At 42.5% G+C, this 13,094-nt stretch overlaps 1 protein-coding gene across 2 annotated transcripts in view; it reads left to right on the forward strand.

The window, feature by feature from the left end:
• The window catches only part of LOC120978784 (fibronectin type III domain-containing protein 7-like), a 59,239-nt gene that overhangs the window by 2,215 nt on the left and 43,930 nt on the right, over positions 1-13,094 (forward strand). Inside the window, exons 3-6 of one of the 2 annotated variants that reach the window (XM_040407130.1) lie at positions 3,877-4,137; positions 5,223-5,486; positions 7,508-7,771; positions 10,368-10,625. In XM_040407130.1, the coding sequence (XP_040263064.1) occupies positions 3,877-4,137; positions 5,223-5,486; positions 7,508-7,771; positions 10,368-10,625 (1,047 nt within the window). The remainder of the gene's footprint in view (positions 1-3,876; positions 4,138-5,222; positions 5,487-7,507; positions 7,772-10,367; positions 10,626-13,094) is intronic. The other variant, XM_040407131.1, reaches the window with a different exon arrangement.

Raw genomic sequence — 13,094 nt, forward strand, 5'->3', positions numbered from 1 at the left:
ACATTCTGCACGGGCGTCAGCTGCACGTGTGTGAATTAGGACTAGTACAGGGAGTGCAGAATTATTAGGCAAGTTGTATTTTTGAGGATTAATTTTATTATTGAACAACAACCATGTTCTCAATGAACCCAAAAAACTCATTAATATCAAAGCTGAATATTTTTGGAAGTAGTTTTTAGTTTGTTTTTAGTTTTAGCTATTTTAGGGGGATATCTGTGTGTGCAGGTGACTATTACTGTGCATAATTATTAGGCAACTTAACAAAAAACAAATATATACCCATTTCAATTATTTATTTTTACCAGTAAAACCAATATAACATCTCAACATTCACAAATATACATTTCTGACATTCAAAAACAAAACAAAAACAAATCAGTGACCAATATAGCCACCTTTCTTTGCAAGGACACTCAAAAGCCTGCCATCCATGGATTCTGTCAGTGTTTTGATCTGTTCACCATCAACATTGCGTGCAGCAGCAACCACAGCCTCCCAGACACTGTTCAGAGAGGTGTACTGTTTTCCCTCCTTGTAAATCTCACATTTGATGATGGACCACAGGTTCTCAATGGGGTTCAGATCAGGTGAACAAGGAGGCCATGTCATTAGATTTTCTTCTTTTATACCCTTTCTTGCCAGCCACGCTGTGGAGTACTTGGACGCGTGTGATGGAGCATTGTCCTGCATGAAAATCATGTTTTTCTTGAAGGATGCAGACTTCTTCCTGTACCACTGCTTGAAGAAGGTGTCTTCCAGAAACTGGCAGTAGGACTGGGAGTTGAGCTTGACTCCATCCTCAACCCGAAAAGGCCCCACCAGCCCAAACCAGTACTCCACCTCCACCTTGCTGGCGTCTGAGTCGGACTGGAGCTCTCTGCCCTTTACCAATCCAGCCACGGGCCCATCCATCTAGCCCATCATGGCTCACTCTCATTTCATCAGTCCATAAAACCTTAGAAAAATCAGTCTTGAGATATTTCTTGGCCCAGTCTTGACGTTTCAGCTTGTGTGTCTTGTTCAGTGGTGGTCGTCTTTCAGCCTTTCTTACCTTGGCCATGTCTCTGAGTATTGCACACCTTGTGCTTTTGGGCACTCCAGTGATGTTGCAGCTCTGAAATATGGCCAAACTGGTGGCAAGTGGCATCTTGGCAGCTGCACGCTTGACTTTTCTCAGTTCATGGGCAGTTATTTTGCGCCTTGGTTTTTCCACACGCTTCTTGCGACCCTGTTGACTATTTTGAATGAAACGCTTGATTGTTCGATGATCACGCTTCAGAAGCTTTGCAATTTTAAGAGTGCTGCATCCCTCTGCAAGATATCTCACTATTTTTGACTTTTCTGAGCCTGTCAAGTCCTTCTTTTGACCCATTTTGCCAAAGGAAAGGAAGTTGCCTAATAATTATGCACACCTAATATAGGGTGTTGATGTCATTAGACCACACCCCTTCTCATTACAGAGATGCACATCACCTAATATGCTTAATTGGTAGTAGGCTTTCGAGCCTATACAGCTTGGAGTAAGACAACATGCATAAAGAGGATGATGTGGTCAAAATACTCATTTGCCTAATAATTCTGCACGCAGTGTATTCAGGGTATCTCACTTCCTTTTCAGCGCTGTGTGCTGCTGTTCAGGTGTTGAAAAATGAGCTCATCAACTCTCCTGTATATGGTGGGCTCTTGGTTTCACCCCTTACCTGCTCAACAGGTTTTGCTTGGATCTGCTAACTTGCTGTAAAAGAGCTTTAATCGTTTATCCTCCTGTGTACCGACCTCTTCTAGTTCACTGTTTTGACCCTGAGCCGCCTGCTCTGATTGCCTATTCCTGACAACCTGTGTTGTATTAACCTCTGGTATCTCACATTGGTGTCTCTGACCCCCGTGGGTCAGAAGCCAACCACTCCTGGTACTTGGCACAGTGGTTCCACATCCACAGCTGTAACAGTCCCACATTTGTCACAGACGCAATGATAGCCTAAGATTGGTCTGGAGACCACGTGAATAAAGAGTCCTTCACAACAGGACATTGCACGAGGATTATGGTGTGAGGTGGCATAATGTACGGTAGGTAGCCAGACCCTCTAGTCTTCATTTCAGATACACTAACAGTTCAGTGTTACATTGATTTGGTTGTGAAACCAGTGGTACGGCCATTTCTCCAAAGTGTTCCAGGCTGCATGTTGCTTGTGCTACTGTAAACAGCCTGCTTTACCTAAATGTGCTACCATGGCCTGGAGAATCTCTGGATTTGTATCCCATCAAGCACATCTAGGACATTATTCCTCAGCAATTGCAGAGGGAGCTGCCAGCAGCAGATCTTGATGATTTGCGTACCTAAGTGCATTCAGTATAGTAGAACATACCTCAACCATCAATAGCCTTACTAATAGCATAGCAAGACATGTAAGTGCGTGTATTTCTGCATGTGGCACTCATACCTGATACTGAATAAAGTGAGATGTTTTGAATATTTTGCGTGTCAGTAACATATCATTTGCATATCAGTAACATGTCTATAAACCATGTAATTTCGAAAATTCCATAGATTTTTCTTTTTAGTATTGCAATTTCAATGCTGAGGAGTATAGTTACATATGTCTACCGTTGTCTTCCGTTATAAAAAAAAATATCTCCTTGTATTGAAAACCTTTGACAACTCATTGACTATAGATATGAACAGAGCCTTAGCGGGAGGTATGTGCTTCTTGAAACTGAAGCATTTAATATAAGCACCTCTGAGTTTTTCAAGTAGGCTGCTTAGAGGATCTGAGAACGGGCAGATGAGGTTATATTACACCCCCACATGTTGACCTTCTATGTTCACATGCCTTCTATAGCCTTGTACCATGTATGCCAGGTAGTCAGAACCCTTAGGCCCCTTTCACACGGGCGAGATTTCCGCGCGGGTGCAATGCGTGAGGTGAACGCATTGCACCCGCACTGAAACCGGACCCATTAATTTCTATGGGGCTGTGCAGATGAGCGGTGATTATCACGCATCACTTGTGCGTTGCGTGAAAGTGAATTCAATGGAAGTGAATGGGGCTGCGTGAAAATCGCAAGCATCTGCAAGCAAGTGCGGATGCGGTGCGATTTTCACGCACGGTTGCTAGGAGACGATTGGGATGGAGACCCGATCATTATTATTTTCCCTTATAACATGGTTATAAGGGAAAATAATAGCATTCTTAATGCAGAATGCATAGTACAATAGGGCTGGAGGGGTTAAAAAAAAAATATATAATTTAACTCACCTTAATTCACTTGTTCGCGCAGGACGGCTTCTTTTCTGTCTTCATCTTTGCTGTGCACAGGAATAGGACCTTTGATGATGTCACTGCGCTCATCACATGGTCCGTCACATGATCCATCACCAAGGTGATAGATCATGTGATGGACCATGTGATGAGCGCAGTGACGTCATCAAAGGTCCTATTCCTCAAAGAAGAAGACAGAAGAGAAGCCGGGCTGCGCGAACAAGTGGATTAAGGTGAGTTAATTTTTTTTACATATTTTTTTTAACCCCTCCAGCCCTATTGTACTATGCATTCTGTATTAAGAATGCTATTATTTTCCCTTATAACCATGTTATAAGGGAAAATAATACAATCTACACAACACCTAACCCAAACCCGAACTTCTGTGAAGAAGTTCGGGTTTGGGTACCAAACATGCCGATTTTTCTCACGCGCGTGCAAAACGCATTGCAATGTTTTGCACTCGCGTGGAAAAATTGCGCATTTTCCCGCAACGCACCCACATCTTTTTCCGCAACGCCCGTGTGAAACCAGCCTTATAGTAAGTGATCATGTAATTATATAACTTCATTTGTCTAGGATGATTAGGTTAACTGTTTTTACTTGAATCTTACAGCCCCATGCAGCCCGATGCACATTACAGCGACACCAGATTGCGGTATAAACGGAGCATCGGTTCTCTGGGAGCCAAGCGCTGGGGCAGTGTCATATACAGCAGTATTTCACGGGCCCGATGGAAGTGAGGTTTCTTGTGTTTCATCAACCACCTCATGCTCAGTATCAAACCTAAAGTGTGGACAGCTTTACAATGTCACTGTCACAGCATATGATGGCATCTGCCACAGCATCACAACAAATGCAACAACAGTTGGAACAGGTAATTTTGTAAAACAAATTGCATTTTTTCATGCCTTATCAGCAACATCACAAAACATATACATTTGGCAAGCAATGGGGGTGAGGTGGAATTTTAGCCTCAACTATAACTTTTTTTTTACTGCAGGTGGGCATAGGATGTATACAGTCCATCCTTTCACTTTCCTATTTATAATTTGGGGAGCACTTATGTTGGAAAAAGACCATTATGTTAGGTGTGGCAAAATAGAACAAATACTGTAATTTTCTAAGCAAACTTGGCATTGTTACAATATCTTTTTACCTTAGTGGCCTATGGTCACCTTTGCCCTGCTACTCCTGGGGGGGTATGGAAGCGGCTTCACTCTCCCTGTGTCTGTTGCAGTTCCAGCACTCTGGCAGTGGACACAGGCACCTGTGTCCTGTGTCTCATGATTGAACCTCACCTCATTCTGCAGTACTTCAAGGGTTAAACCTTCTTTGGTTCTGTGTGCAGCTGCTTCTAATATGTTAATCAGCACTGCTATATATGCTGTGCTATTTTTCTCGCTCACTGTCTGAGCAATAGGTTTACTAGCTTGCTAGGTCCTGCAAAGGTGTGCTATAATCTGCTGGTGTGCCTGTGTACCAACCTCCGCCTGACCAACCCCGTATCAAATGTGGCCAATATGCAACTGCCAAAAACAACAAGTATGACAACAATGTTTAAAAGAGTTTTCCAGGACTTAGATATTGATGACTTCTATCCTCAGGATACACACCCCTACTGATCAGCTGTTTTCGGAAGCCACCGGTATTGGGAACTTTACAGTGGACGGAAAACTCCACCCACTGTGTAGTTTCCGATGCCGGGTGAACTGCAGCTCAGCACCCATTCACTCGAAAGAGACCGGAGCTGCAGTACCCCAGCACAGCCAAAACACAATGGACGCAGCTTTCTGCTTCCAGCTCTGTCCAGTGCCAGTGGTGGTTGCCTACCAATCTGATGGCCTATCCTAAGAATATGTTATTAACATCAAAGTTCTGGAAAAGCTCTTTAAATAATATATAAAGTTAGATATTTTAGATACTTTAATTGCTTCTACAATGTTTTTATTTCATTAACAGCACCATGCCTGCCCACCAACATTGAAATCAGCATGAACTGCTCTTCACCGGACCTCCTAAGTATTACCTGGTCTCCTAGCAAAGGGGCAGAATCCTACATTGTGGTCGCTGAAGGGAATAATGGACATACTCTGTTGTGTAACACAACCACAACTATGTGCGCTATTGAAGGAGTTCACTGTGGATATATGTATGCCGTGTCAGTTACCACCTGGAACACATACTGCAGCAGTGACGCTGCCAACTATGCAACTTTTGAAACAGGTGGCGCTTAAGATACCATCTGAACTGCAACTGATTGGCTTAAAGGGGTTGGTCCATCTCATACATTGGTGGCATATCACTAGGATATGCCCCAATGTCTGATAGGTGCTGATCTCTGGGACCCGCACCTATCTCTAAAACAGCATGCTTGGCTGTCCTCCCTTCATTTCTATGGGAGTGCTGAAAATAGCTGAGTGGAATGCTCGGCTACTTTCTGCAGTCTCATAGAAATGAATGGAGGGCGGATGCGCATGCGTGGTCCGCTCTTTTTCTCTCTGCGGTCTCCTACATTTTAGAGAGAGGTGTGGGTCTCAGAGGTGGGACCCTCACCTATCAAACATCACTAGGACATGCCCCTAATGTATGAGATGACACAACACATGTTACCTTATCTTATTGCTTCCTTAAAAAAAGAAAATGAAAATATCCAAGCTTTCATAGTGGAGTCTGTTTTTACATACTTAAGCTCCAGGCACACGAACATAATTCCAGTTCCACATGTTCCACCCTATGTTAAAACGCCTATTTTTGTACGGAAAATGGAAAAGAATAGGTTATGTTCTATCTTTTTTTGTGGGATGGCGGAACAGACATACGGATGTGGACAACACATGGTGTCCGCATTATTTGCAGCCCCATTGAAATGAATGGGTCCACATCTGATCTGCAAAAAATACAGATCGGATGCGGACCAAAAATACGGTTGTGTGCATGGGGCTTAACACAGGGTATGGTTAAAAACCACCCAGTTCAAAACGCATATGCGTACAGGACTTTTCTACTGTGAACTGTGTACAACTGGATTTTATTGATTTGGATATAAAGAATCACTTTTATCAAACAAGTGCTAGATTGCCTCTAAGTTCCCAACGAAACAGAACAGGATTCAGGCTGACTGGTATCATCATTATCAAATCCACAGAACAGTAATTTACAGACAGATTTTACATTTTCACTGAAAAGGGTCCCCCAATTTCTGAAAAAGCTATCAAACTGTGCAAATGTATCCACTAGAGCAGGGATAGCCAACCTGCGGCCCTCTAGCTGTTGCAAAACTACAACTCCCAGCATGCCCAGACAGCCTACAGCTATCAGCCTACAGCAGGGCATGGTGGGAATTGTAGTTTTACAACAGCTGGAGAGCCACAGGTTGGTACAGCCCTGCACTAGAGGTAAGTAGATGACAGTGAGCATAAAATCAGTTTATTCGGTCTTGCCATTTTTTTTTCTTAACTTGCAATACAACCTATGGCAGAGGTGCTTGTTCCGAAAAAGGCACTCCAGAGTTGTCAAACTGTCCCTGGCTGTAACATCCCTGCAGATTTACATTGCAGGGAACTGTCTCCATGAGGAAAATGCAGTGCAATCTGCAGGCCGTATGTTACTGAGCAGGAGAAGCTGAGCAGATTGATATAGAGTTTTGTGGGAAAGCATTCATTATAACTTGTATTTTATTCAAATAATTCTTTGCTCATTCTGAGCTAAGGAGTCATGTGGGCGGTCCTAGTGGCTGACAGTTGTATGCACAGTCATATGGGGAAGGCTGTCAGTCACTGAGTAGGACCGCCCATGTGACTCTTTAGTTCAAAATGAGCAAATATTTACACCAATAAAATGCAAGTTATACTTTTCTCACAAATGTATACATCAATCTTCTCAGCTTCTCCTGCTCTATGCTCTGGGTTGCGTTTTCATGGTGACAGGGTCCCTTTAATTGAAGAACAGCCTCTTTAATGTGTCTGCACATCAGCTCAGAGATACACTGAAGGTTAAGAATGGGGTATGGAAATGGTTTTAGGGACTGACTATGTGCTCACAGGAGGACACTATCAATGCATGCCAACCTGACTGTTCATGTTGTAGACTCAGTAAGTGCCACCATGGGCTCTGGTTCGGTCCCATCAGTATTTTATCAGCAAAATAAGGTTTAATTTCCAAATTAATATTATAGAACCAAACAGAATTCAAACTACTGCTATTACCTTTAAGTACCATAAGTAATGTTTTTGGTTCACATGCAGCTCCATGTACTCCTGACGTGGTGGAGGTGACCATTGACTGTGTCAGTTACGAAGCTCTGGTTTACTGGGATGAAAACAACTATCACCCAACCTACCACACTGCAGTCGCCACTGATCCCTCTGGAAATGAGCTTTCGTGTTCTGGTTTTTCTACCTCTTGTCGGATCTCTGGCCTGGAGTGCGGATTGGAGTACAGCTTTCATGTGTATTCCTCTAACCGAAAGTGCCAGTCAATAAACAGTGCAGTACAGAAATCCGTGACAGGTCAGTACATATGACATAAAACATTTTTAAAATCTTTTTTACAACCTAGTAAAGGTCGTGTCTGTATTTCTGGAAGATAGGATGGAGCCTAGAGCAGCCCTCTATTTACTTGGCATGGTACAGTAAGGCCAGGCCTACAGGGCAACATGTGCTGATCAACAGGAGGATTGCCACTTCACATTTAATGATTGCCGATAAGGTTGTGATGTGACACACGTCCTGCTGTGACTGCGATGTGACACGAAAAGTCCAACACTGTTTTGCCACGACTTTGCCGTCATAGACGACAATGTGAGTTGCATAGGGCTACGAGTAGCCTGTGACTTTTCTGAGATTTGCCTGTTTTGACACCCAAATCCAAACTCTAAAATAGAGTTGAAAACAAGTCACCAAAATATTTTTGGACTTTTATACCAATGACCTTCTTAGTGCCTTCTTAAACAGCTGATCGGTAGGGATCCTGGACCCCCAATGATTAGATACTGATGACCTATTCAGAGGATAGGCCATTAGCATAAATGTCTCGGAAAACCCCTTTACTGTAGCAATGGAAGACTGTAGACATTTGTCCACGGTGCAGGAACGTTTGTGTTGTTCTGCTACATACCAGAAGCTTTTATGTGGTTTCACATTGGAAAGAATTAGAACAGTTAAAATAAGAATGGAAAACACAACCACAAAATGCATGTAATGTACTATATGTAACATATACGTTACTGATACGGATTTATATAGTCCTCTTATGAGGGAAAATTCTATGAGATGAAACACACTTAAAGAACTTTTCTGGGAGTTCTGTACTCAGGATAGGTCATCAATATGGAACTCCAAGAAAACCGCTTTAACAGATTAGGCTTCTGATTCTAATTTTTAGGACACATTTCCTTTTTGGATAACCCCTTTTTATATACTGTAGGGATCCCTTTCTGTTAGTGAGAGCAGAGAGTAGCTGGTACGATAGGAAGTTCAGTAGGAACTTGTGCTCTCTGCATTACATGGGAGCCCTTAGATTTCAATAGGTGTGGTGTAATGGTTAATTTCATAGTTCCACCTAAAACGTGATTGTCTACTGATAAATCCAGAGGTCAGCTCAGTAAGGTTAAAGTTGGGAGTTGATCGACTGTTCCAGTGCAAAAAAACAAGGAACTAATCTAATACTCACAGTATGATTAGAAACTTCATAGCCCAACAGTGGTTCCTGTGGTAGGATTTGTCTATTCCAGAGTACTGATTACTTCCAGAGTATACCAGAGTACAGACTACTGCTCCTGCATAACACCAAGTTCTCTGTTTCCATGTATGACATGTAGAAATAAAATATAATTTTCCTCCAGCTTGGTTCCTAGTGGGAAATGAGGAGACTGTTTCTTTAATTACTAATGTAAATTTAATCATTATCACACCGAATGCATGGTAATTACACAAATGTTAACTTTCCGACAGTTACTTATCAGCCTATACTAGTGGTGGCAAATCTATGCTACGGGTGCCAGAGGCGGCACTCAGAGCCCTCTCTGTGGGCACCTACAGCCTGGAAAAAGTCTATGGTGTACCAATATGCCTTAGAATTTTTCTGCCATTCATCAGTGCAGGACATGCTATGAACAGCGCAGGCAGTGCATTGAATGTAGGCAGGTTATTATAGCTAAATGATAAAGTACATGGAAGATATACTATACTGGTATTCAGGTTAAATTGCCGTGTTGGCACTTTGCGATAAATATGTGGGTTTTGGGTTACACTTTGGGCACTTAGTCTGTAAAAGGTTTGCCATCACTGGCCTATGCTCTAGATATTCTGGCATTTCTCAATTTTGTGGCTGGCTAAAGGGGTTGTCCAGCGGTATCCATTTTTTATACATGGGTCACAGGGGGTTAAAAAAAATCAAACTCACCTTCATCGATTGGCGCTGCTCTAGTGATTGGCTCAATGGACTTTTCCTAGCATTTCCGGCCTGTCAGGCCAGGACCAGGTAGTAGAGAGCAGTGGTGACCAGAGCAGTGTTGGAATGACATTGGTGAGGATTAGTGAGAGTTAGGCCTCTTTCACACGACCGTATGGCTATTTCAGTGTTTTGCGGTCCGTTTTTCACAGATCCGTTGTTCCGTTTTTTTGTTTCTGTTGTGTTTTCGTTTCGGTTCCGTTTTTCCATATGGCATATACAGTATACAGTAATTACATAGAAAAAATTGGTCTGGGCATAACATTTTCAATAGATGGTTCCGCAAAAACGGAATGGATACGGAAGACATACGGATGCATTTCCGTATGTGTTCCGTTTTTTTGCGGACCCATTGACTTGAATGGAGCCACGGAACGTGATTTGCGGGCAATAATAGGACATGTTCTATCTTTCAACGGAACGGAAAAACGGAAATATGGAAACGGAATGCATACAGAGTAGATTTCGTTTTTGTTGTGGAACCATTGAAATGAATGGGTCCGTATACGGACCGTATACGGAACGCAAAAAACGGCCCGCAAAACGAAAAAAAAAACTGCAGTGTGAAAGAGGCCTTAGTAGAACTTTTTTATGTTTACGGTCCTGTGAGCAATATATATAATAAAAATCATGATTATTATTTTTTTAATGCAGCTCCCTGTCAACCCAAGGATATTACTGTAGATGTGCAATGCGAAAATAACAATGCCTTAATATCATGGACAGAGAGTAAAGGAGCCATCTACTACCTGGCCTCACTCTCTGGAAATGGGACAACCTCAAGTTACAATGCTACTACTACAGCTCTCTCAAACTTGGGGTTGCAATGTGGACAAACCTACAATGTTTCAGTAACGGCTGTAAATGACAAGTGTGAAACCATACTTTCCACTGTGAGCACATTTGAAACAGGTAAATAAATAATGTGTATTCATTTGTATTTTAATGCACAGTAGAGGTAGGTCTCTCATTCATAACCTCTATTGATTGTGAGACCCAAAGGTCATATGTTGCCTAAAATAGTAACTTTTTATTCATTTTGCTACATATGTAGCAAATATTGTTGTCACATAGAAAATCATTGCTTGGAATTGGTTCAGATCACACAGATAATGAATGACCACAATGCCAGTCCAGCTGTGGTGAAAGTATTTTTGTGTAAACCCAGTCTAGTGTTTCCTTAAAGATGGGACTATAATAATACCCATTTGACACACAGGAATTTCCAGTGCAATAACTGTAGCAAGTGGTTGGATTGGAAGATATTTAAAGAAGACCTTTCATCAGAATAAAGTATCTAAACTGACTATACAGACGTGTAGAGCGGCGCCCAGGGATCCCCCTGCACTTACTGTTATCCCCGGGCGCCGCTCCGTTCTCCGGTTATATCCTCCGGTATCTTCATAGTTAGGCTCCACCCAGGGGAACCTGCCACGGTCTCATTCTCCTATGCTGTAGCGCTGGCCTGGCTATGAGCTGAGCGCTGCGATTGGCCAGTGCTACAGCATAGAAGAAAGAGACACCGGCAGGTTCCCCTGGGTGGAGCCTAACTATGAACATACCGGAGGCTATAACCGGAGAACGGAGCGGCGCCCGGGGATAACAGTAAGTGCAGGGGGGTCCCTGGGCGCCGCTCTAGACGTCTGTATAGTCAGTTTAGATACTTTATTCTGATAAATGGTCCTCTTTAATATTTTACACCTTATGGCTCCATTCAGACATCCGCAATTGTGGTCCGCATCCGTTTAGCAATTGTGCGGAACGGGTGCGGACTCATTCATTCTCTATGGGGACGGAATGGATGCAAAGAGCACACTATGTGCTCTCCGCATCCGCATTTCCCGAGCGCACCCCCGATCTTCCGGTCCGTGCTCCAGAAAAAAATAGAACATGTCCTATTCTTGTCCATTTCTATGGGGGTGCCGGCCGGGTGTATTGCGGATCCGCAATGCACTACGGATGTCTGAATGGACCCTTACCCAAATCATTTACCTGTATTATATGTAAAATCTATCTGTTTGTTCACTGTATATAAGATATGACTAGAATAAATAATACTCTGATTATATTAATTACTGGTTATATTAATTATAGTGTAATTATTTAAGATTATTTAAATAGAACCTGTCAACACGAAATACAGTACAATCTGTAGGCAGCATGTTATAGAGCAGGAGTAGCTGAGCAGATTCATATATAGGTTTCTGGGAAAAGATTCAGTAAAACTTGCTCTTTCTGAGCTCAGTTGTACACAGGGGACATCTTAGCAGTGACTGACAGATATCTATGTATACACAGTTACACAGAGAATACTATCAATCACTGATAACACCTCTCTCGTGTGCAGCTATCAGTGACTGACAGCTATCTCTGTATACACACTTACACAGACCATACTATCAATCACTGATAACACCACTCTTGTGTGCAGCAGTGACTGACAGTTATCTCTGCATACATACTTACGCAGAGAATGCTTTCAATCACTAATAACACTTCCCTGTGTACAACTATCAGTGACTGACATCCATCCCTATATACACACTTACATATAGATTACTATCAATCACTGTTAACACCTCCCCTGTGTACAGCTATGGGTGACTGACAGCTATCTCTATATACACACTTACACAGAGAATACTATCATTCACTGATAACACCTCCCATGTACAGCTATCAGTAACTGACAGCTATCTCTGTAGACACAGTTAAGGTGCATGTACATGGCCCAAGAATCGAGGAGATTATCGGGAACAAATATTCCTGCGAGCGTTCGTTCCCGACAATCTGGCCATGGAAATGTGCCACCGATCAGCCAATGAACGAGCGAAACGCAATAGCGATCCCTCATCCTCATCCTCATACAGTGAAGGAGATTAAATGCAAGCAGTCTCCTTCGCTGAACGAGCAGCTGACTTGTCCTTCCTGACAATCAGCCGCTCAGTTGGCATGTGTAAATCCAGCTTTACATATAGAATGCTAACAATCACTGATAACACCGGACCTGTGAACAATGAAGTCAGAAAAAGTAGAGATATAAATGTATAAATTACAAGTTTTACTGAATCTTTTCCAGAAAACTATATATCAGTCTGCTCATCCTGCTCTATAACATGCTGCCTGCAGTATTACAACCATCATTACAGTCCTGCTGTCATTGTTAGTGTTGATCGAGCATGCCGAATACCGCGTGTGCTCGAGAGCAATGCTCGAGTCTCCTCCCCGGACGTTTGTTGGCTGCTAATAAATATTTGTTGGCTGCTACTAAATATTATTATTAAAGCGCCATTCATTCCATAGCCCTGTACATATGAGAAGAGGTATACATACATAATACAGACAATTGCACTAATCATAAACAAGTCAAGTTACAAACTG

This window comes from Bufo bufo, chromosome 9 (assembly GCF_905171765.1).
Source record: "Bufo bufo chromosome 9, aBufBuf1.1, whole genome shotgun sequence".
NCBI classification, from domain to species: domain Eukaryota; kingdom Metazoa; phylum Chordata; class Amphibia; order Anura; family Bufonidae; genus Bufo; species Bufo bufo.